This window comes from Lycorma delicatula, chromosome 13 (genome assembly GCF_047948215.1).
Source record: "Lycorma delicatula isolate Av1 chromosome 13, ASM4794821v1, whole genome shotgun sequence".
NCBI lineage: Eukaryota > Metazoa > Arthropoda > Insecta > Hemiptera > Fulgoridae > Lycorma > Lycorma delicatula.
In genome coordinates, this window is record NC_134467.1 from 22,921,562 (window position 1) to 22,948,747 (window position 27,186).

General features: G+C 30.5%; 1 protein-coding gene across 1 annotated transcript; it reads right to left on the bottom strand.

Annotated features, from left to right (window-relative positions):
* Positions 1-3,154: 3,154 nt before the first annotated feature.
* Positions 3,155-12,097, bottom strand: LOC142334038 (uncharacterized). The gene is made up of 4 exons (XM_075381704.1): positions 12,050-12,097; positions 10,602-10,754; positions 9,662-9,811; positions 3,155-3,307 (listed from the first exon to the last, which is right to left on the bottom strand). The coding sequence occupies exons 1-4, from the start codon at positions 12,065-12,067 to the stop codon at positions 3,155-3,157; spliced, it is 474 nt and encodes a 157-aa protein (XP_075237819.1). The 5' UTR covers positions 12,068-12,097.
* Between the last annotated feature and the right edge of the window lie 15,089 nt (positions 12,098-27,186).

Below are 27,186 nucleotides of genomic sequence, written 5' to 3' on the forward strand. Positions count from 1 at the left end.
GTGAAACCAATGTCCAAAAGGAAGGTAAATAGCGATGTAGGGTGTAAATATTAGCTAAAGTGAGTACAGTTGGTAGAAGTCATTATATTATCTAGATTATTGATTAAACTATAGTTAATTAGAGCAAGCAGTGAACTAAAACAGCCCAAGAAGAAACAGTCAGAATAATGTAGCTGTCAGAAGCAGCGTCAAGAGCCAGAAGGTGAGGCGGTGAGGGACAGCCTTCAGTGGAGTCGCCATCTGTCCATGCTTGTGCAGGTGGGGGCAGCGATGAAGCTACAGGACTGCTAAGCCCCCCTATCTTGTCACCCCCAGTGTTGTGATATACTTAATTGCAAAACCGGCTCTGGGTGGAAAGGAACAGTGAAACCGGAGTTTTAGTCGGCGGTAGGGTGCAGGCATTCATAGGCTCTATAACATCTAGCCGAACCCATGTGAGTCCAACACTCCTCCACCACGTGGGGGTACATAAATGGTATTTCTCCACAACATCGATTAAAAAAAAATATATATATATATACTTAAATATATAAAAAAAATGGTAGGTGACATTTAATTTAAATAGGCATACAATTTTTCAAATTCTAAAAAAAAGTTCATAGCCATCAATAGTCAATAGTCATCAAGCCAATGGTTTTTTTAATGGACCCTTTTACTCACCTAGTACAATAGGAATGTGTGCACACCTTGCAGAGCTTGTTCAAGTAAGAACTGAGGCAAGCAACTTTGGATCTTCGTAATGACATTAAGCTAAAATACTACGTATCAGGTAAGAACTTTTGTATTGCACTACTGAGAGGTTTTCATTCTTAAAAGAGTAGCTTACAGGACAGAATCATTTTTCAGTTACCATATATCTTTGCGAATCATTTTTGACTATAAATATTATAATATTAAAATGTATCAAATAATATCAAAGTATCAAAATGTGTCAGAAGAAATAAAATATAGATCTCGACTAGCTGATGAGCATCCTGTTGAGTGTTTACGAACAGAATATCATCATACTGATCTAATAATTATGAGGCACTGGTCAATGAAATGGAATGTCAAATATCACATTGATTTTTAGATTGATATTATTTATATAAATATATATATATATATTTAATATAATATGAACTTTGTAAACATTCATTTAGCGCAAAAATTTAAACAATAGTTTTTATGAATTTTAATAGTAAAAATTAAAGATAGAAACAGATATCAATTTGTGCATATGTAAACATAAAATTGCTTTGATAAGATATGTAGTACCTGCTCTGCCAGTATTTCAGAATATATTGATATAATAAAATTCAAGGATGGGAATTTGAACCCAGAAAGAGCAAAAAAGAAAAGTTTTCCCCCATCTCTTTATGGGGATTTGATTAAGATAAAATACTATTAGAAAGTATCTTAGCTATCAAAGTTGAATTAAATTATGTGAAGAAATCTACTTACAAGTTTTCAACAATGGCCTTTTTTTATGTTTTTAGCTTAACATTATTTTATAAATAAATATTACTTTTCCGACAAATATGGCTAGAACAGCTATATTGAAAGGTGAAGTAAAATGACCATGTCAAAGATAGGGTATTGGGTTTTTTTTCTGTAAATTTGTACGTTTTAGGGTAAAAAAACACAATATATGTATGTATCGTACAACTTATTCTAAGGTCAAGGCGTTTTAAAAATTTTAATAAAAATACAGAGGTTTTTTAATATTTTTTTTTTTTTGTATCGCATTCTGTGAAATGGAAAATTATTTTTTAAAACATTATGTTTTTTAGTCAAGTAACCAGAGGCTGGTAAAGCCAATCACATCGTACATACAATAAGAGTGGCAGTAGCTGTATTTGTTGGGCTGCCATGCCATATACTGCCTGCACTTTTGATATTCACATGAAGATTACACACACACACACACACACACACACACACCAAAAATCAAGTAGAGGTAAGAAAAATTCTAAAAATAATAAATTACATTTAACTCAATTTGAACCTTTAAACTCAAAATTTAACAGAATTCTTTCTTAGCGCTCACTTACATTGTAAGACATGTATACAAATTTCCTTAATTTCAAATTAATCTTCATCAGGTATTTTTAGAAGTTTTTTATAAATGACTCTCATGCTATTTTATAATTATACATATATTTGGATACAGTTTTTAATATTCTTTCACAATTACTTCTAATATACTCTTAACTTAATGAACATCTTAGTAACAATGTCTTAAACTTTTAGTTTTCATTTGTTATGTATTAATAATAGGAAGTCTAAAAAGTAATGAATGTTTTGCACACTATATAGTTTAATGTCCTAAATTTCAGGGTATATGAGTTGCAGTGAGTCAGGCCGAATGTTATTTGACAGCTGGCAGTTGAAGCTACTAGATGTGCAAAAAATGTTGCAATTCTTATACTTGGATGTAAGGTATTGTGCTATGAAAATCAGTGGATGTTCAGCAAAACTGATGAGATCTTACAATTTTATTTCGATAAAGATGCAAATGCTGCGCAGAACCGTGAAGAAACTTGTACTGTTTATGGGCAAGATATGTCATCAAACACAACAGCCAAAAGATTGTTCAGTCGCTTTTGTTTTGGAAATTGTTATGTCCAAGATGCTCCTTGCAGTCGAAGACCAACAACAAAATCACAGAAAAAGTGTGTGATATTCTGGTAAAAGTCTAGCCATGCGAGCCTTCATGACATTGTCAGTGGCCTAACACCCATCACCAAACACTGTTAGTCCAATCAGAGAAAGCTGGTTACAAAAAGAAGCTTGACATTTGAGTACCACATGATCTGACTGAGAAAACTTTACTCAATTGAATTTCTATTTGTGAATCTCTACTGAAACGTAATAAAACTGAGCCATTTCTGAAGCCAGATGATCATCAGTGATGAAAAGTGGATAACCTAAGAACACAATGGTGAAAAAGATTGTGACTGAAGCAAGGAGAAACTCCATAGTCTGTGACAAAGCCCACACTGATGGCCAGGAAGATTATGTTGTGTTAGGTGTAACTGGAAGGGCATCGTGTCTCACAGTCTGGTGCTACCAAGCAGTATGATAGACTCAAACCTGTACTGTTGGCATTTAGTGTGACTGCACTTATCAATAAAAAAAAAAAAACGGCCAGAATTAGTAAATAGAAAGGATGTCATACACCATACTGATAACCGCCAGAAAGCGACATCTTTAACAACCTATCAACAATTGAAAGAACTTGACTGGGAGATTTTGATGCGTCCATCATATAGCCTGGACCTAGCACCGTTAGCATAGCACTTGTTTCAGTCTCTGCAATAATTCCCTGAATGGTGTTAAATTAGTTTCAAAAAAGGCCTTTGAAAACCTTGTAACTCAATTTTAAGAACGGAAAACTTAGAAGTTCTATAGTGTAGGATTTATGGTGTTGACAGAAAAATGGAAGAAGGTTATCAAAAAATATGGTCCAGGTAGTCTCAAAATGTAATTTTTCAAAAACAATAAATGTATTCTACATTTTGGATTCCAAAAGCTCAGTACTTTTTAGACAACCGGAAATAAAGAAAATACGAATTATGTAATATGCAAGTTATTTCAAAGCTTTATTAACAGAATGTACATATATAACATAAATGGTTCCAAATGATCTTGTTTATAAACTAATTAGTTTAGAGTAGTATATACAATAATGTAAAAAGAAAAAACTAGCCACAAACTGCAAAGATCCTATAACAGAGACAATTTATACCACTTTGTAACCTAATTTGACTTTTCAGTAAAACTTTCTAGATAAAAATTACAAATAAAATTTTCTAACCCGTATGAATAGAGATGTCTTTTTAAACTATCCCTGTGACAAAATGTTTTCTTACAAAAATTACAAGTAAATTTCTTCTCACCATTATGAACAGAGAGATGTGTTTTTAAATTAGAGCTTTCATTAAAAGTTTTTTTACAAAACTTTCTCATTTGTATTAGTAGAGATATGTGTTTTTAACTTACTGCGTCGAATAAACGTTTTTTTAGAAAAATTATATTTTAAGTTTTTTTTTACAACATGAATAGATAAGTGTGACTATAATATAGATCTCCGAGTGAAAGACTCCTGACAAAGAACACATGTGTGAATAGGAAGATGAAAAGATATAACATTCCTTTCTTTAACACGTTTTTCTGTAATTTGCAAGCACTTTTTTTAAAAGAAAAACTGTTAAAATCATCATATTCTTCATCGATGACATTAACACAAATGCAATTATATTTTAATTTATTGCAAACCACACAATTTGATGTCTGTACACTACTTTCAGTAATTCTTTCCTCCACATCATCGATAATTTCTTCAATAAGATAAAAAAAAAAAATGTAACTGTTAAGTTAAAAATCTATCGGAATTGACAAATCTACAAATTGACAACTTTATACTTTAATATTAAATATCTTATGTTCATATTTAAGGAAGCACAATATATTTGTTTCAAAGTAGCAAAAATAGAAATTTCATTAGTACAAACAGTTAAAATATACGGAACAAAATTTAACAATCCCCAAACTACATGCTACATAGCATACAAACTAAAACTGGTCTGACAACAGACAATTTTATAATGGCAAATAAAAAAAAAAAAAAATTACTGTAGTTTAGTTCTGTTAATATTAACTGAAAATAGAAACCTGGCAATAAGTGTAAATATTTTCCAAACTCATCCCCAGATAAAGATATTGGTTATTACATTTGTTCTTAAAAAATCAAACAAGAGTAATAAGATCGGTTTATCATTTTTATTAGATTTTCATCCGCTGGAAGAACTGAATGAAATGAAAAATAAGAGAAAATAGGTTTAGTACTGGATGGGTAAATCAAGTTAATAATGAAAGAGTCATATACTGAAGATCCAAAATTATATTAATTGATCATGAAAATGGGGCGTGAAATGTTAGAAGTCAAAAAGGTTGGTAAGTTAGAAAACTAAAGAGGGAAATGGATAGGATAAATGTAGATGTAGTAGGAATTAGCGAGGTTCGATGGGAAGAGGAAAAACGACGTCTGGTCTGGTGATTTTAGAATAATTGACTCAGCTTCAAATAATGGGCAGGCAGGAGTAGGTTTCGTAATGAACAAGAAGATAGGGAAGAGAGTAGAGTATTTCAAAATGCAAAGCGATAGAATCATTGTAATAAGGATAAAATCAAAACTTAAACCGACAACGATTGTTAATGTCTATATGCCTACAAGCGCCCATGATGATGATGATGATGATGATGATGATATAGTGTATATGAAGAAAGGAAAAGGCAAGGAAGGAAATATAGTTGGTGAATACGGGCTGGGCAAAAGGAATGAAAGAGGGGACTGACTTATAGAGTTTTGCACAAAGTATAATTTAGTAATTGCCAACATTCAGTTTAAAAATCATAGTAGAAGAAAATACACATGGAAAAAGCCAGACGATACTGCAAGGTATCAGATAGAATCTATCATGGTTAAGCAAAAATTTAAAAATCAACTCGCTAACTGCAAAACTTACCCTGGAGCAGACATTGATAACGACCATAATTTAGTGATAATGAAATGTAGATTGGGGTTTAAAAGCCTGAAGAAAAGGTGTCAGATGAATCGGTGGAATTTAGAGAAGGTTGAGGAAGAGGAGGTAAAGAATTTTTGAAAAGGACATCGCAAGAGGTCTCAGTAAAAAATATAAGGCAGGAAATGTAGAATAATGGGTAAACTTGAATAGGAAATTCTTAAATCAGCAGAAGCTGAACTTAGGTGGAAAAAGAGAACTGGTAAAAATCCTTAGGTTTTAGACGATATATTGCAACTGATGGATGAACGTAGAAAATATAAGAATGCTAGTGATGAAGAAAGTAAAAGGAACTATCGACAATTAAGAAATACAACAAACAGTAAGTGCAAACTAGCGAAAGAAGAGTGGATTAAACAAACGTGTTCAGAAGTGGAAAGAGAAACGAACATGGTAAAATAGATGGAGCATACAGGAAAGTTAAGGAAAATTTTGGGGTACAAAAATTAAAATCCAATAATGTGTTAAACAAAGATGGTACACAGATTTATAATACGAAAGGTAAAGTCGATAGGTGAGTGGAATATATCGAAGAGTTATACAGCGGAAAATGGTGTTATGGATTATACAAACTGGTGTGTAATATTTATGAAAAAGGGGAATTTCCGTCAGACTTCAAAAAAAGTGTTATAGTCATGATACCAAAGAAAGCAGGGGCAGATAAATGTGAAGAATACAGAACAATTAGTTTAACTAGTCATGCATCAAAAATCTTAATTAGAATTCTATACAGAAGAATTGAGAGGAGAGTGGAAGAAGTGTTAGAAGACCAGTTGGTTTCAGGAAAAGTATAGGGACAAGTGACGTAATTTTAGGCTTCAGATTACTAGTAGAAGAAGATTAAAGAAAAATAAACCAACATACTTGGAATTTATAGACCTAAAAAAGCCATTCGATAATGTAGACTGGAATAAAATGTTCCGCAATTTAAAAAATTAGGGTTCAAATACAGATAGAAGAATGACTGCTAACATTTACAGGAACCAAACAGCAACAATGATAATGGAAGAACATAAGAAATAAGCTTTAATAAGAAAGGGAGTCAGACAAGGATGTTTCCTATCCCTGTTACTTTTTAATCTTTACATAAAACTAGCAAGTAATGATGTTAAAGAACAATTTAGATTTGGAGTAGCAGTACAAGGTGAAAATATAAAGATGCTATGATTTGTTGATGATATAGTAATTCTAGCTCAGAATAAAAAGGATTTAGAAGAAACAATGAACGGCAGGCACGGATGAAGTCCTATGCAAGAACTACCACAAGAAAATAAACAACAAAACGAAAGAAATGAAATGTAGTAGAAATAACGAAGATGGACCACTGAATGTGAAAATAGGAGGAGAAAAGATTATGGAGGTAGAAGAATTTTTTTATTTGGGAAGTAGAATTACAAAGATTGACAAAGCAGGAGCGACATAAAATGCCGAATAGCACAGGCAAAACGTGCCTTCAGTCAGAAATATAATTTGTTTACATTAAAAATTAATATAAATTACAGGAAAAGATTTTTTATAGTATACGTTTGGAGTGTTGCTTTATATGGAAGTGAAACTTTGATGATCAGAGTATCTGAGAAAAAAGATTAGAAGCTTTTGAAATGGGGTGCTATAGGAGAATGTTAAAAATCAAATGGGTGGATAAAGTGACAAATGAAGAGGTGTTGCGGCAAATAGATGAAGAAAGAAGAATTTGGAAAAATATAGCTAAAAGAAGAGACAGACTTATAGGCCTCATATTAAGACAACATGGAATAGTCGCTTTAATATTGGACGTACAGGTAGAAGGAAAAAATTGTGTAGGCAGACAACATTTGGAATATGTAAAACAAATTGTTAGGGATGTAGGATGTAGGGGGTATACTGAAATGAAACTACTAGTACTACAAAGGGAAACTTGGAGAGCTACATCAGACCAGTCAAGTGACTAGAGACAAAAAAAAGTGAACATCACTTCGAGTTAATTGTGGATTTGTTGTAGTATCAAAGCTACAGTTCATTGTGTCAAGGTTTGGGAAAAACTCTTGCACAATTTTGGCCAGACAATGTGATAAAACAATACAATAGCATCTTAGCATGTAATTTAACACCTGAGATCCAAATTCAATACCACATCATTTAGAAAAAATTAGTAGATTATGAAGTTACTTATTTTTCTTCAACAATCAATATTGGTCAAATTTCGAGTAATGATGAAAGGATCTCTTTATAAATAAATTATATAAATTTCTTTGCTAAGATCTCTAAAATTGGTTAAGAGGGCAAATCAATCACTACGTTGATTGCGTTTTAAAGAAGGAGAGAGAATTTTTTTCACCCTTACAACTCAAACAAAGCACTCACGCATTTTTTCACAGCTATTTTAGTGACAAAATTTTGAGTAACATGATTAGCATCTTTGTAGACAAAATATTCAGAAGTTATCACATTCTTTAAATTAAATTCATTGCTACCATCTAACTTGAAAATATACCATTCTAAAGCGCGAGCTCTAACAGGAAGTTCATAATCCAGTGTATTCGAAAAGTATCTACATACCTACATAAAAATGATTATAGGCTGAGGGATTTTATTCTGTGTTAATATGAATAATGTTTTCTACAAAGGTTTGTAATTCTGTATTGAATGCAGTTAGCTTCCATGACCCGATCAGGATGTTGTGACAAGAATATGTGTCAACTAAAGAAGATACGACTCTTTCTTGTCACTGTTTGTTCATTGTATTTAAATGATTGAGGCTGTCTTTCCATGTGCACACTGAACAGTGAATATTTCTCATTTAATACATCTTCATAAGCATAATGGGTATATACAGACAATGAAAGATTAGTATTTTATTAGATTTCCAGGTACACTGGTTCCTAATCGATATGGCGTAAGAACACTAATCGAAGACTTTGGGGAGATTGGATCAGTAAAGAAATATGAGTGAAGTGGTAGACCATAAGAACTCGATGAAGACGTATCGACTACTATGTGATGTAGTCTTAACAAATCCGTGCAAAAGTTAGCTTAACAGAAAAACAGCTGCAACAAGGCAATTTGTAATAAGCTCAGTCTTGTCCCATATAAAGCGATTCAAAAGTTATTGGCCAGAGACTGTGCAAAGAGAATTCAATACTGGGAATGGTTTCAACAGTTTCTAGTGGATGTTTGTGAGCTGCCAACTATTTAAGCACAAATTTAATTTATACTACCATTTAAATATGAATTCAATTCTCTGTGAAAAGAAACTCTAAGAAATTAACCTTGTTTTGAGAAAGCTGATACTTTGCTAAAAAATAGTAGCATTTCAATATATTCTACTAATTTTCAGATTTATATCATGCAATAGTCATATTTCTATTGAATAATCATTTTATTATAATTACAGATTATAATTTAATACACATGAAAAAAAGATTCCAATCCATGAGTACTGAAAAACCCTAGAGAAATGGCATAAAACCACATTAAAAAATTCCAAGGAACCCTCAGAAAACTCATAAATACCACACTAAAAACTATACAAGAAGTACAGATTTTGGAATAGTAGGCTCATGGCTGTTACCAAAGACCAATAGGAATGGTATTAAGAAGTACAATATTTCTTACGTTTATTGATTTTATGGATGTTTCATAGCAATAATCCAACATGCTGTCTGTTGGGAGGTAAACAAACAATTTTTTCTGGCTGTGCCACATTTACAGTATCATAAGAGACACAATGAAGTAGTTTCTCTGAGGACAATAATGTTCTTTATAAAACTGGTTTCTGTGAAAAGATTATAAATTTACTTGCAAGAATATATCAGCTGCATTTCAGTAGGTTTGTTATGTGATGAGAAACAGCATATTTTGACACTATAAAGATAGAAACAAGAAACCTCATATAAAATCTCACTCGGAATGGTTATTCTTTATCAAAAGCCACGAGTTTTCGTAGCTTTTGGAGTGACGTGTGACTTCTCAATCCTACAAATACTGTTTTATCATTTCACATACACTTTGGTATCACTTTTTTTAAGCTTTTAATCAAAATAACTAATTATTAGATATTATTTAGAATGCTAAATATTAGGTAAACCATCAAATAGTAAATGAAAATATCTTACTTGTCTAGATGTTGTCAGTTTATCATCTATCATAGCAACAGGAGCAACCAAATGTACTGTTCGCTCTGTTTCATGCTTGATTTCTTGTTTAATACTGGAAGATAATGGATCTTCATCGAGAAATGAACTATCAGTTTGTGCATCCATACTCTGCAGCAAAATATAAAGTAATAATAATAATAATTTATTATCTTTATATAATTAACATCTATTAATAATATATCTATTTTTCTTACAATTATAAAATAAATTGATTTTCATAGAAATAACTCATCCGTGTGAGTACATCTACAATAATATTCAACTGGAATTTGCAGTATATAATCACACATGATAGTGCAAGAAAAGGGAAATATTGGAGGCATTGGCATTAAATTAATAGATCAATAGAAAAATGTTTGCACAATCTAAATTGTTTGGTAAAAGAAACAGGTTGCTGGTGCAAATATAAAGAAGCACATCAACCTTGTTTGGAAACAAAAATTGCAGTGACATTGAATAAGGATTATTGGAACCTATAACAAAGTTTCTTGTAACTAAACATGCTTCATAAAGGCAAGGATAGCTTTGTACTCTTTTAAACATTTATATAAACAATGTTAAATGTGGGTATAAAATGAATATGTTAGTCACCTTTGTTTAAGGCATGAGGCATCTGCTCACTGTATTTTATTTGTTACGTATTGTTGTACAAAATTTATCTACCAAAAAATGTTAAATGCAATTTGTTAAACAAAGCTATTTAACCCCCTATACTGCACTAATAAATGTTTTTTACACTATAAATTAAAATATCTCTTGTCAGACATGAATGCTCAATAATATGTGGGCTAAAAACAGTAAAAAAAAATATCTTTACGAACAGAAAAATTGAAAAGTCTTACAATAACTAGCTTTTATGTTTTTCACTTAAGCCAAAATAAAGAAGAAAATAAGTTACTTGTTTAAAAATTGTCAATTTATCATCATCAGTCTTGGCAAGATGTACAAACAAATATTCTTGTTGCCCAGTTTCATGCATGTCTTCTTTTTTAATGGGCAAGGATAATGGATTTTCTTCCAAAACTGAATCGTTAGTTTGTGCATCCATACTCTGCAAAAAAAAATATAAAAATATATTAATATCCTACTACAAAAGTGTGACTTAAAATAAGCATGTTAAATGAAATATTACTGAAACGTAACATCTGATGAAGTCAAGAGCTTGGAACTACATATACTGTTAAAGATAATTTAAGATATGTTATGTATAAAACTGGGTTTTAAAGCACTAAAATGCATCAGTTATGTATGGAAATGATTTGCTATACATATAATTTATATTTATAACTAAGACCACATGAAAACCAGAGTTTTATGGTATAACTGAATTTCTAAATCTCCAAAAAATCTATGAGTAGGCAATAACAGTAGAGGTGATGGTTTTTTATTACCTATATTGATACAATTTTTTGCAAAAGAAAACCTAAATATAGACTATATGCTATGTATATAGACTATGATGCTAAATTAAACAAGGATTATTGCATGTTTTTAAAGTACTAGTGGAAGTCAATTCAGTTGTATTAAAAACAAAAATTTAATTTTTAGACAATCAAAAAATTGTCAGAAGAAAAACATAATTAATGAGTTAAGAAGCCAGTAACATAAAATAAGGATATATAACATGAACTATTAGAAGAACGCGAGTCAAAAGTGAGTGTCCTAACCTGACCCTAGTTATAACTTTGTCACATTAGACATGAAAACTTGTAAAACTGCAGACTCTCATATGCCATTATCAACCAAACCAACCACTAATAAACACATTACAGATTTTTGCATGAAATATTCAGGAGCAGCATTCGATTAACTTAACATCTAAATTTATTACAGTGTTTCTGGTAAAGCCAGACTGCATTAATTTTCTGTGGTACAAAGAAGCCATTGTGGAAAAGTTAAAAATTTAACATAAAAATATGAGATTATCTCTTCTTATAGAAAGTTTATGAGAACCTTCTACAACTACCTTTTACAGAATTGAACAATCACAAGTACATCAAATTTAATCAAAAATATAATTTATATGTAGGATATGATTTCAACTGAAAAAACACAAGCACATCGAAATCTGCCTATTTCCATAAATATGTTTAATGTTTTAATTATACTTGTTTGAGAATACTTCAAACTATTTCGCCTACAGAATAATTCTGAATATCTCTCTCTTGGTGTTCACGACTAATTTCCCGTTTGCTAATGCTCTGACTCCGTCCCGGGTGAGCTTCCGTAATTTCACAAAAAGTAACATAGCGATTTCTTACCTTCTGGGTATCCAAATATGATTAATTATTAAATCTGTTATTATAAAGTTTACTATATTATATTTAGTTATATTAATATACTTACGACACGTAAATAATACATACATCTTTCACTCTGTAAAAATAATTTTAATGACTACCAAACACCACACAGATCACAGAATAGATTTCACATATATATATATATATATATATATATATATATATAACCGAGGGTGTAAACAGTGACAGCACATGGTAGGAATGCATATCAGTTATACTACTGTGCTATTGGGGTGTTCGTAATCACACACCACAGTCTACAATATATGTACAAATAATGAAATAAGTTGCCGAGTTAGTAACCACCATGGATTCTCAAAACTTCTACTGAACAAACGTGTGAGGAACCAATTAGTTCCTCTCGCCTTCAATATCATTCTGAATATCTGCCTGTTGTTCACGACTAATTTCCTATTTTCCAACAGGTCGGTTATCACTCGGACCCATTATTTCACAAAAAAATAACTAAACTTTTCTTACCTTCTTTTTTTCTAATATATTCAATATTCAATAGGTTAATACGTCTAGGTTACTAGGTTAATTACTACGTCATTTTTAGTTTTTGTTGTATCGCATCAATTCGATTTATCGATGTATGTAGATTATCGATGTAACTTTTAGAGCCAGTTAATAAAATCTGTTTTCAGTATTCTATTCAATTTTCACTTTTGTCTTTGTTATTTATGTTTTAATTAATAAATATTTTTCTACAATTTGAATACGCGTGTCTTTAATTAAATAGAGACATAAAACGTTGCTACGAGGAGTAATATTTGTGTACAAAAAAAGTAAAAAAAAAGCTTATTGTTTTTACACGTTCAAACATATTTGAGTCAAACTATCGACATTAAATACATGAATAAAAGTTTAATTGAATAACACTTAATAATTTGAATAATATTTATTTTATACTGTTAAAAATGATTGACATATTCGTCATATAAAACAAGTTCATAGAATATATTTTGAGTATGTTTGTTCCATTAATTCTTCGGATGACGATTTAATAGGCAGGAAGGTTACCGGCGGCTTGTGAAAGCATATATATGATACAAACAATTTTATTATACATTTAAATATATATTTTAATGTTTGTGTGGGGGGAAGATAGCATGATTTGTAAGGTCCTCCCTGTAATCTCATGCAAACTAACAGTAACAGCTCGCCTCCTTAATAACATGTTGAACTACAGAATGTTCCAAGTTATCATGGGATCCGATATAAGCTCACCCAGGAAACTCAAGAACGACCTGCCACAAGGATCGGTACTTGTGCCTCTCATTTCAGCTTCTGTGTTGCAGACATGCCAGAGACAAGATCTAAAATGCATGGCTACGCCGATGACTGGGTGCTAACAACAAAATATAGATTGTTTGACGAGTCGGAGAAGATCCTGATGGCTGACCTGGAGAAACTGGAAAAGTACTTCCGGAGATTGCGCCTCCAACCAAATGCTAGTAAAATAGAAGTGTCACGCTTCCCCCCTAAATAAATAAATTAATATATATTTATTCCTCCTCTATGAATCATGAGACCTTGCCGTTGGTGAGGGGGCTTGAGTGCTCAGTGATATAGATTACCTGGACCGAAGGTGCAACCATATCGGAGAGGTATCTGCTGAGAGCCAGACTAAGGAATGATTCCTGAAAGAGGGCAGCAGCTCTTTCAGTAGTTGTTAGGGGTGGGAGTAAGGATGACTTAAACGGCCATATCAACATCACTCAGTACTCTGAGTACTGCGCAGCTGAAAGCAATGGAAAACTACAGCAGATTTTTTTCCAAGAAAATGTGGATCTCTGCATTTTCATATAGCAATGATGGAGGCGCCTTCCTTGGTAAAATATTCCGGAGGTAAACTAGTCCCCCGTTCGGATCTCTGGGTGGGGACTACTAAGGAAGGGGTCATCAGAAAATTAAAAAATAACATTCTACAAGTCGAAGCGTGGAATGTTAGAAGTTTAAAAAAGGTTGGTAGGCTAGAAAATTTAAAAAGGGAAATGGATAGGATAAATGTGGATGTAGTAGGAAGTAGTGAGGTTCGGTGGGAAGAGGAAGGCGACTTTTGGTTAGGTGATTTTAGAATAATTAACTCAGCTTCAAATAATGGGCTGGCAGGAGTAGGTTTCATAATGAACAAGAAGATAGGGAAGAGAGTAGAATATTTCAAAATGCATAGCGATAGAGTCATTGTAATACGGATAAAATCAAAACCTAAACCGACAACGATTCTTAACGAGAGCATTAAAAGATTTGATTGACAGAAAGACTCCTGGAATAAACGGAATACCTGCAGAATTACTGCACAGTGAAGGTAAGGAAGCGATAGGTAGATTATATAAACTGGTGTAGAAATAATGTAAATGGATCACTGAATATAAAAGTAGGAAGAGAATAGATTATGGAGGTAGAAGAATTTTAATATTGGGGAAAAATATAGTTAAAAGAAGAGACAGAGTTGTAGGTCACATATTAAGGCATCCTTGAATAGTCGCTTTAATATTGAAGGGACAGGTAGAAAGGAAAAGTTTTGCAGGCAGGCAACGTTTGGAATATGTAAAACAAATTGTTAGGGATGTAGGATGCAGGGATTATACCAAAAAGGAATGACTGGCTCTAGATAGGAAATCTTGGAGAGTTGCATCAAACCAGTCAAATGACTGAAGACAAAAAAAGGTTTTAAATAAAACAACACAGTCATTAATGTTTCATATAGTGCTACTGTACTGTATGTACAATGGCGACTTTGAACAAAGTTGTTTGGTGTTCTCACAACAATGTTGAAATGACGAAAGCTCTGCCCCCCCCCCCCACAATTTACTTTTAGATGTCGTAGGCAATGGAGATAAGTTTCAAATATTTGTGCTATATTAGGTAAATAAATAAAGGTGTAGTAGGGGAAGATAAATAAATTCACTTAATACTTGTATTTACAAACAAATATTTGTTATAAGAAAATAAATATTGGTTGATTATTCTGATTAAACTATAATATGTTCTCACAAAACAATTTAAGCACAAACCATGGAAGCAAAATTAACTGTTCTGCCATTTGCCTTACAACCAAGGGAAACCATGAAAAAACCTTGGTCAGAACATCTACAATATTTTAAACCGTACAGCATTATGAAAAAATAAACGTTACGATCAGAAATAATTGTAAGTTCTTCCAATTATATTACATTCTGAAATAAAATAAATTGAGAAAGAAAAATCTCATATTTTTTTGAACATATTCTTGTCAGAAAGGAGCCCTACATTAGTTAACATCAAACATTTACATTGTCTTTAATCATTCACGATTATAAATACAAATTCAGAATAAACCCTTGTTTTGATATACATGAAATTAGGTTTTAATACCTTGTATACTTACTGGGCAACATGAAAGTTTTTATTCATAATATTTGTAATTAACACTAAATATTTTTAGTTTTTCTTTTGTAAAAGAAATAACCATTTTCACAATTACATAAATAAGTAGTATAAAAGTAATTAAATTAAAAAACGTTTTTCAGTAATAAAATAATTATTAATATAAATTTAACACAACAAAATAAGAAAGAAAGTAACCAAATAAATATAAAAAAAAATATTGTACTTGAAATAATAATTAACAATAATACCTTCTCTGTCGAAAAAAAAAAATTAATTTTACATAATATAAAACTAAGAATTATAATCTTATTAAAAATTTCTGCACAATATTTCCAAATAAGGATTTATAACATTACAATACATTTAATAATAAAACAATGTGAATTAAAAAGATAAATTAGGATTTTGTTTTCATTTTACTTGAAAATCTGATTTTCTGTATTAATTTTAAAAATTATTTACTAATAATTTTATATTTAAATAATTTCCTAATGTTTTTACATAAGATTATGTTATGCCCATATGTTTAGTAGTGACACAAAGTCATAGAAAACGATTCGATATGAAATCAGTTTTAAAGTATATTCTTCTGCAACCTCAAAATGTTAAACCTTGTTCAAAGTTTATAATCATGATCTCAGTAAGACAGGTAAGAGTACAGCCTGTTACTGGAATAAAAATTCATTTAACTTAATGTACAGAACCTTTTCACAGTTGTAAATGACATTTTTGTAATTTCATGAGCTGAATAAATATTTTAGAAGATGGTAAATCTGCGGTTATAAAATGTCTAATTGATAGTATTTGGAATGTAGAGTATGCCAACAAGTCTTTAAGTCTGCCTCATCAATTTCAGTGGATTTAAACATCCAACAAATCTTTTATTTTAAAGAAGTAATTTTCAATACATCAACAACAGTATTCAAAAGAATCAATATTTTAAATATAAATAATATTACTGTAATACAACTCACTTGAATTTACACTGTATTCTTAAATTAATGCATCTTCTTAAGTTAGTTAATTTGCAAATGATTTTTATATTAAGTACCTTGCAGCTTTTTAGTTAATCTTTAATACCATTGATATTTACAAACTGATGAAGATAACAAATATAATTATAATTCGATGAAATTTGCGATTGTCATATGAATCAACTAAACACATGTTATTCGACGATTTGGTTCCTTAATTTCTGAACCCGATTATCATATAATGAAATCTTAACTATAACTCACTCTGACATGATTATCTTATATTTGATGAAATCTGCAAACATATATAAATAGTCTTTTAAATACTTGTGTTAGAATCAAAATTGATAAAATAAACGTAATGGATAATGTATCCATCATTTCCCTGAGAAATGGAGCGGTTATGGAGGTTCAGATTCCTCGCCACCAAGATCACCTGATCTAACACCTTTTAGATTTTTGCGTTTCAGGATGCATGAAAAATATTGCATATAAAACAAAAATACATTCTAATGAGGAATTAATTGTTCGCATTATGGATGCTGCCTAATAACTTAAGGATAGCACTGAAGAACTATGAAGAGCAGCTACAAAAGCAGTACAGAAGCAAGCCAAGAAATGTTTTGAAACTGGCAGGCTTGTTTTTGAATGTTTATTATAAACTGATAGGTATGATCTTCTGTATTGCTTCTAAATAAAATTCTAATTTTTCTAAACTTTCTTTGTTTTATTCGAATTATCTTACACCATTTTGTTCATAATTAAGTTCTCTACAAGTTTTATTTAAAGGTTTTAGATGTTTATTACACATTTAACAAAGTTATTGTACGTCAAACATAAAAACGGGGTTTTTACCCTAATTTATTGAATTTCATCCCAAATTCCTTAAAAACTACTGCACATACAGTTGTGGTAGGTATTTTATTTAATTTTTAAGATAAAAAACCATTGAAATCACTAATTCTGCCCCGTAATCAATGTCCAAAAAATTTCAATATGACCTGTTTCACCGGGGTTGCTGAAGTCTGAGTGAAATCTGTCATTAGCCGTTACTCACAAACGAAGCATTTTAGGGCATACATTTATATGAAATTTTCCATAAATTTAAGGTGTAGAATATGTTATGAAAATCCCGGGAGAACTTTTTTATACACTCTGTATACAACATGATTTCAATTCCTTTTTTCTTCTTTTTATCAAATTTAGCTTCTGGGAATCACAGTCGGGTATTACTTCTGAGGATGATATGTGAGTATAGTCCAGTTCAGTTTTAGGTCGACCATTTCTGAGATGTGTGGTTAATTAAAATCCAACCACCAAAGAACGCCGGTATCCGCGATCTAGTATTCAAATCTGTATTAAACTAACCGTCTTTACTAGGATTTGAATGTTGGAACTCGTGGCTTCGAAATCAGCTGATTTGTGAAGATCGCCACTACAACAACCCCGTGGGTGTAATGTCAATTTCAAAAAAAAAAAAAAGGCAAGTTGGCTATAGTTTCAAACGTGTAAACCTCCTTCTTGAATATATTGTTATGACCAACCATTATTTTTCTATTGGAGCTAAAGAACATATTAATAATATAAAGAAAGGCTGTTTCGATAAATCCAATTATGCTAATCACATTTTATAAAATAAACATAATTACAAATAATTATTATAAAAATAATTACAAATAATTTTATTAAAATATTAGATTTTTCCACCGATTATTATAAAACAAGCAATCTCAAAACATTATTGTAATAACAATAAATTAATAAAGGAACATATCAAATTTGAAGATGATTTTCTATTTAAATTAATAATTATCAAGTTGCCTAACTTATTTCCCTATACAATGACCCGCGTAGGTAGGTGATTGTAGTGTATAATTTTTTATTTACGTTTTTAATTTTAACGTTTTAAATTACAAAAAAATATGTCTCCTGAGGATTGTTGAATAACCCAAAGCCCTAGGGATATAATATGAATTGTTGGTAAGGGTGATTTTTTTATTATAACAAATTATTTAACCTAACTTGCTACTTTATAAATAAATGTTTTTTTTCTGATCTGAATAAATATAAAATTTGAAAAAAATTATAGTTGTATTTCAAGTTCATTTTAATTATTTAATCAAACAAATGAAATAATATTAATGTAAATACATCAATAATATGTTACTACAAAATAATTAACTGAAAATTATTTCGAGCATATACTTATATCTGTACATGTTGAAATGATCGCAGATAAATCATATGTTTGTCCTTTTTTTAATTCATCAACAGAACAATATTGTTTTTGTAAAAGTAAATCTTTTAATTGTAAAATAAACTTATTGTACAGTTACCTTTCTCATAAAGTATGCATCGCTAATGATCTAAAAGCCCATTTTATTTTCTCTTAAAAGCTCATGTTTTAGGAAGTCCAAAAACTGGACATTACACATTATACGCGAAAATATTTAATCATAATATGTATTCATAATGATTACAAGCTTAGTTTTTTGTGAAGGTTCTTCAGAGTAAAACGGTTCACTCCATTTTGTTAAACAAAACCAATTTTATCATCCCACAAGAATTTATCAAATAAAGAACCCAGACATTTTGCTTTACGGACAACAAAAATAGTATCTGTTTCATTAATGGGAATTCTGGACATTCTATCTGCAATGTTATGTTAGATGGTTACAATCCATCTAGTGAATAATTTTTTTATTAAAACATAATTTTAAGTTAAGGCAGAAACTACATGTAAGTGCAAATACACAAATTTTTAGTGGATAAAGTAAATTATTTACTACCGTAATTTGCAGGTAAGTTGCAATTAAAAATCACACCTGAAAGTGAATTAATGATTTAAAGGGTTTTCGTCTGTGTGAGCTTTATTCTCTTAACACTTTGTTCTAGCAAATTTCTCTGAATGCTCTAGCAAATTTTGTAAATTCTGCATAAGAATATCGGTGGTTATAAATATCATTTCCCAACAGTGAAAGTGGAGATGTCACTCTTACCCCAAAAAACATAAAAAACTTTCTCATGAAAATTAAACAGATCGTTAATCTCTTTGGTAGATACATTAAAACCTGCCACAATATGCTTCACCTCTTATATGAAGTAATTTGAAAGAGTTAACCTGGAACTTTAGATGTTATCCAAATTAATCGCTTCATTACTAATATTGTATTGATTTTAAAGACAAATTGTTATTCATACAATGGAATTTAATTACATTCATAAGCCTCTACATAGAGCTAAGCCTTAAATATTATAATAAAATAAATAAAGATTAGTAGAATCAAGAATCGATGAGTTAATCCCAAGTTTTCCTAATTCTTTTAAGTGTTTTCTTCAACTTAAAAAACCTAGAAACTTTTTTTTTTTCTTTTTGCTATAGGCCATCTAATCCTTCCTTACACATGTCTTCCCTTCCATAAGAGCTGATGGACATTCTTAAATGTACATTGATGTTACCGCTTTACTTATTGCATGTTTTATACATTGTAATAATTAAATTGAAAACTCACCCTATAGTTTCCTCCCCAATCTAATTTGATGAAAATGAAAATTCTTTTATGATTAAATTCTGGGATAAAAGTCCTCCATCTGACATTGCTGAAAAAGAAAACTTACCAGTTTAGTTATGATTAAATTACAAATAAGTAACAAAGTCTGTAAGTTGTATTAGTATAATTTTTTGTTTACCAATATTTAGTTAACACATAATTTAATCCGCCTTAAAATGATAAAATTTAACTTTATGCTTTTTGTTATGAAGAAATTTGGTGAATTAAATTATAAGAAGTGTAAAAAATTTCATCAAGACATCTAAGTTTAGTCTGTTGTGCTTTTAATATAATAATTTGCCTCCGATATAAGTCTCATAAGCAGACAGATATCACTCTGTTAAGGGGCCATTAAGAAAGTAGCTATTGCCTCAGCCTAAGAGATAAATCCAGAATTTTATCAAAGACAAAGCTCAAAGATGTAATCGATATTCGTGGAATCTATTTGGGGTATAAGGGATTCTAATAGAGTCAAGGAATCTAGTTGACCAGATAACCTGACATGACATATCTATTTCCAAAAAAACGCTGAACAATCTTAATAAAAACTGAACATCAATAGGCTTTCTGAGGAAAATGGATATTTTAATGGTTTTCCTGATGCCTTTCCCACAAAAATTATTGCATACCAGCACGAAGCTGACTTAACTACAGCTGATATTCAGCCCTGAAATTGGTCCTTTCACTCTGTTCATCACATTGACTGGTTGTATAGTGTCATCATAAATTTAAAGAAATCAACTTTATATGGTATGACTTGTATAGCCCAGAAGTCGCAGATCAGGAATTTCCAATGTAATGACTTGTTCAACCACTTATCCATTCTGTTTAGTGGTAAAGGAGCAATTGATGAAAGACATGATGATATTGCAGTTTCCAACTGTGAGATGTGTTTTGTGATAATTTTTTGTGACCAAGCATACAGTGAAACTAAAATCTGTAGATTATAATCTCATGTTAATACTAATATTATGAGCGACGTAGTCATGATTTTTTTACTAAAGTGAAACTTGGGAGTTTTTATTAATTTGCCCTAACATTGCAGAAGAACAGCTAAACAATGGTTTGTAATCAATAATTACTTAAACCGGATTGATATTTAGATATTTATTTTAAAACATGAAGGCAGGAAATCTTTCAGCTCTACAAGCAACACCTTCGCTCCATTCACCACTAGGACTGGTCGCGTATGAAAATCATTATTCTTAATGAAATAGAAAGCAATTGTACCTCTTACCTCTTTTGCGCTTTATATTCATCACTGCATTGTGATGATGACAGATTATGTAATTCAGTAACCGAAGTTACAACTTCTGCTACGTCACAGAAGATGATTCGCGAAATGTACCTCACAGTTGGGAACAGTAACATCATGTGTTTCATCGATTACTCTTTTACTAGCATTAAATGAAGGTACATGTAATTAGATCATGCATAGCTGATTGGTGTTAGCGCATTATATTCTTTGCTTCTACTTACTAAAAATGTAATTAATTCTTATAATCTAATATCATTGCAGATGTAAAATAGTTAATAAAAATTATTTGTTTTAAATAATTAAATTTAAATAAAACATTGTTTAAATTTAAACATATTGTCAAACGTTGAAATAACACTGTCGATGCAAAATTTGTATCTAACATGTTACACAACTTTCCTCACTGTAATTTGGGTGCTCATCTCCAATATGCCATTGAAATTGTCTTACTATGTAAAGGTTTGACATAAATCATAAATTTGTAATGTTTTTTTATAATAAATTCATTTTGATGGACTACTCGTTACAATTAAGAATAGTTTCTGTATTTTTACTTTTAAACAGTACGCACACATGCCTAATAAAGAAAAAATAAATAAATTATGTTTACATTGTATCATGGAAGTAGATATATATGATATCATACAGACATCTGTTGTTGTCTATTACAGAGCTTAAAATTTTATTCAGTCTAGCTTCTATTGTCTATACTGTTTGTTGTGTTCACACAGTTATTAGTGTTTTGCTATATTTTCATAAATTCTTTATAATACTGAAGAGATTTTTTTCTCATTTTTATTTGCTACATGGCCTCTGTAAAAGTTGGTGAATGCTCAAATCATCAAGACAATTATTGTTACATTAGAGGTAAATGTACGCATAAATCTCAAAGAAAAACTTTTTTATGAATCAATAAAAACTGCCTGTTAATTTTGATTTCGCACTCAGCGATCAAGATAAAATCTGGGTTCCTAATGTTATTTTTATATCGTGCTCAGTAACTGAACGGTTGAACAGGAAATGACGAGCCCTGCTATTTATCATGCATTAGCTGCATGGAAGTCCTTCAGAGACAGTTTGTATTTTTTAGGCAACAGAAAACATGAATACTATGTTTATAGTTAATAAACTGTTTAAAAACTACAAACATTTCGTACATAGGATGTCATTAGAAATTCATTTCCTACAGTCTCACCTAGACTTTTTTCCTGAAAATTTGTGCTTTGTCAGTGATGAGCAGGGAGACTGTTTCTTTCAGCATCACTACCAAGGAAGATGGGATGCTAGAATGATTGATGACTGTTGTTGGTTTTTATTTAGAGAAAGTGATAAAACATGGTAAAGTGAGAAAACAATTGTCAACTTATTTTAAAAATTTAGTTCCAATGATTTAATCGTTTAAAAACTGTATTGAATATATTACAATTCATCTGTATTTGAATAACAAAAACTTAGCTAATTTAAACAAATTATAAATGAATACACAAAAATATTAACTTTTTTGAAATATTGGTATGACACTGATTTTGCATTTATTGGTAAATAAATGGTATGTATCTAAATTATAGTAGTTTTTTTTTTTTAATTTGCTGCATTTTAAAAATTATGTTAGACATTTATGGTACTTACTTTTTATTCAATCCAGATTTGAAACTAGGTTGATAGTCAGTTTAACTAAAATTTTCTTTATCTTCCATAATCATTTTCCGCTTTCAATATTACATTTGAGAATCGGTAACCATTCTTTTTGTCACAGCTTCCATGAATTTAAAAATACTCAGTACAGCACCTACAACTCAAAATCACTTTGCAAAAAGATTAGTAATGCACATAATATGAACTGTTAATTTTTTTTTTTTTTTTTTTTGTTTTGCGTAGGAGGAGGAAAAAGCTGTATCAGCCACCGTCTGCGCCCGCAACAGACGGTAGTGTCGGGCTCTCACCGACTAAAAAACCTCCCCCTTAGGGAGGAGGACCCTATTAGGGATTGGGATCGCAGACGCGACCTAATAATAAAATAATATCACATTGTACCTGAAAAAACATACACAGCATATACAAAATTTATATCTATTTTCATAAAACTTAATTTACACTGCTTATCTAAGTAATTTTAATGTAAAATTTACGTTAAACCTGAAACAGAAACATACACATACACAAAAATAGACATAAAAAATTCCCTACAGGAAAGTTCCTATCAGGGGACCCTACTGGGACTAGGCATTGGGATCGCGGACGCGACTTAACTAACTAATAATAAAATAATATGTACATTGTACCTGAAAAAAAATACACAGCATATACAAAATCTAAATCTATTTTCATAAAACTTAATTTACATTGCTTATCTAAGTAATTTTAATGTAAAATTTACGTTGAACCTGAAACAAAAACATACACAAAAGTAGACATAAAAAATTCCCTACAGGAAAGTTCCTATCAGGGGACCCTACTGGGACAAGGCACCTACCGCGATTTTATAAGAATATTATACTATCAACTTAAAAACTACACAACTTATTTTTAACATGAAAATTTATAATATTAAACAATAATAACAAAAGTAAGTACCTTTAGTAGAAAATTAAACTACAATAAAAGGGGGTACCACAATGTAAGGAGGGCCACTTACATGGCAGCTCTCCCTTAGAATATTAAATGAACCGTTGAGTTACCTGAAACAAAAGAAAGTAAGACAAATTCAATTAGCGGTTGTGAAATTAATATAGATTTGTTTTAGTTATTAAATTTAGTTCATGTATGGTAGCATTGAACTTTTTCTAACAAAAATATTTATTAGGAATGATTACAGGGTCCATTTTTACTCCTTAAATATTTAACCTGAGGTAGAAGTATTTATATAGGCATTTTTTACAGAAATAGAATCGCTAGCTAAGTAGGTACACAAGAAAAGCTATACCCTCTTCCAGACTAGATAGATACAAAGAACACTGAATTTTTTACGGACCCCGCATCGTTAGATATCCATTGAGAAATCATTGAAAAACACCCGTTTAATGGAAGAAAATAAAGGAAAAAAGTGGAGGTTAGAAAGGAGTAATCTACAGAAGATTGTTCTGACAAGACAACTCGTTCAAAAAAATTATAAGCGCCTTTTAACGCAGCAAGGATTCCTCTCGTACAAGATCAGAGCGCTTTACCAAGAATAGATGCAAAAACATTATTCTGAATTAAGGTTCACCGATATAGATGGTAACAGATCTACATCGCATCCAGGAATGTGTGTTATATGAACTTACGTGGCTGAGCTAAAATTTTCAGCTAAGAATAATGTTGAATGGTAACAAAAATCGATACAGGATATTGGTATACTACCTGATTCTTTTACTAATATTTATATATAAATTTTCTTTTAAATCATACGTAATATTTTTATAGAATGAAATGCATCATTTATTTTCTTATTATTTTTTACAATTTTATATAGGTTTCCACTTGCTTTGATTGCTCTGGTATTTAAAATTCATGAAATATTTATGTACCATCTACTTTATAAGTATATTCTACAAATTTTGAGAAAGAGGTGCAAGCATGGTTTCATTCAATTTTCAAACCGCTGTCAGGCAAGAGATTCATTGCCAAAGCAAGCAAAACAATAAAGGACTCAACAGAATTTCCATGTCAAAAAAGAAATAACTTGTGAAACCACTTGTAAATTTTTACACAGTATATCTTCTATTAAAATAATACGTTAAATGAAGATATTGCTTTGTTTCATCTATCAAAACCCATTCTCTATCTGTAAACATACATAAAATTCATTTTTATTATGATTAAAAGTTTGGGGGTATCTAAGTGAAAAGATGACTGTCACGAAAATAATTTGATTCTTATTTAATTTATTTTACACTATGAAACAAAATCAGTTGCTTTTCATGGCTATTCTTTACATTATAAAAGAATAATTGAGTTAAATTATAAGTAATTGTTGCATTTCAATTTTATTAACAATGATGAAAAAAAATCAAATGATGTACTGTTAACTGATAAATACTCAAAATACTATTAGAAAGGTTAAAAAATATGAACAGCCATCTTGAAATATCGTAAGCCAAGAAATGTACATAATAAGCTTATGAATTTTCATTGCTGTAATTAACAAAATTCATAAAAATTTGTATAAATATATATATATATATAAATAACATTATATGAAATATAAACCACCTAAACACAGTAATTAGATTATTTATACTTACCTTATTTATTTCCAATAACCAGTTTGTGCAGTATCTTGCACCTTCACTTGCTATTAAATTCTATCTTATCCTTTTTAATTTATTTGTATTATTTTTGTGTAAATTATAAATATTTTCACGAGTACATTTATGTTCATTTTTTTGTCTTCTGTCATTTGACTGGTTTTTGATGGAGCTCTCCAAGATTCCCTACCTAGTGCTTGTCGTTTCATTTTGGTATACGTTGTACCTGTAGAATAGGATACGTTGTATACCCTATTTATGTTCATATCATCATTTAAAATTTCACAATAGATAACATTATAATTTATCATAAAAAAGAGATATCATTAAAACGAATAACTTTTAATGTAATAAAAATAGAATTTAATACATACTGGAGATGCAGGGTACTGCAAAAAACAGTCGGTGGAAATTAATATGGCAAGTTTAACTTATCTAATTACTGTGTTTTGGTGGTTTATATTTCAAATAAAATATTTAAAAAATAAAAGTAACTGCCGTATCAAAAGAGAAAGTTACCTATCAATGATGTAAACTGGAGTCTAAACTAATGGCCTGACCCTCTTTTTCTGTTTAGCCTCTGGAACCACCATTAGGTATTACTTCAGAGGATGATATGTATGAATGCAAATTAAGTGTAGTTTTGTTCAGCGTCACGTCGACCACTCCTGAAGTGTGTGGTTAATTGAAACCCTACCATGAAACAACACTAATATCCACAATCTAGTATTCAAATCCATTTAAACGTCTTTACTAGGATTTGAACCTTAGAACTCTTGACTTGAAATGACGAGTTAACCACTAGACTAGCCACAGTGGGCTAATGCCGTGATAATGGCTGTTTGAATTCACAGAGCGAGTAGCTCCATTACTTGGTTGCTCTAACTGAAGCTAAACATTACATAAACTGATGGACTCTTAATAAATACTAGTATTATCATGAAATTATATGGTGTAGTAAAGAATTAGTAGTACCTTAATATTTTACCATTTGGCAACACAGCTTTACATTTATCGCCACGACTAATCCAAAGATCAAATCCATCGAGCAGCTGAAAAAATCGGTCGATCTGGTACTCTGAAGAAATAGGATGCAGCATGAAGTGAAGAGTTGATGAGATGTGGAATGTAATCTGGTAATCTGTATTATTTCTAGTCTCATTTTTATTTATAGTTTGTAAATTTTTGTAGTGAGGAAGATAACGTTAATTTCACACTTTGATCTTGATCGCACTTTAATTTCACACTTTATTTACACCAATCACTTATTTCCCCCACAATTTCAAAATATATTAAAGATAGAATAATTACACACTAAAAACCAGGGTCAGTTCATGCCTTTTTAATATGCAAGGCAAATATATTACATATAAAAATGATTAAATCTTGAAGTAATTTGGATTACAGTGTTATGCTAGATGAATTTTTTCACATTCTACTTAAGATTTTACCACAAAAAAATGGTTAATTTTGCAAGTAAGTTAATTTTTTTAATAAAAAAATTAGCGAATAAAGTGAAATAATTTATTATGGCACCTCTAAAATCAGCTGACCCTGGTTTGAAAAAATTAAACTAACATGCAAGCATGCATCTTCTTTGAAGCAGGTGGCTGGCTGAACGTTGATTGGGGAAAGCAAAGGGATATTCAAAATTTAAAATATTTCAAATAAGAGAAAAAAAAAATTTTTTAAACTGTAATTAGATATAAAAATGCTCTAACCTTCAATTTGATTAACACCTACCAAAACAATTTAAGAAAAAACTTATGTAAAATAATAAATATCAAATAAAATAA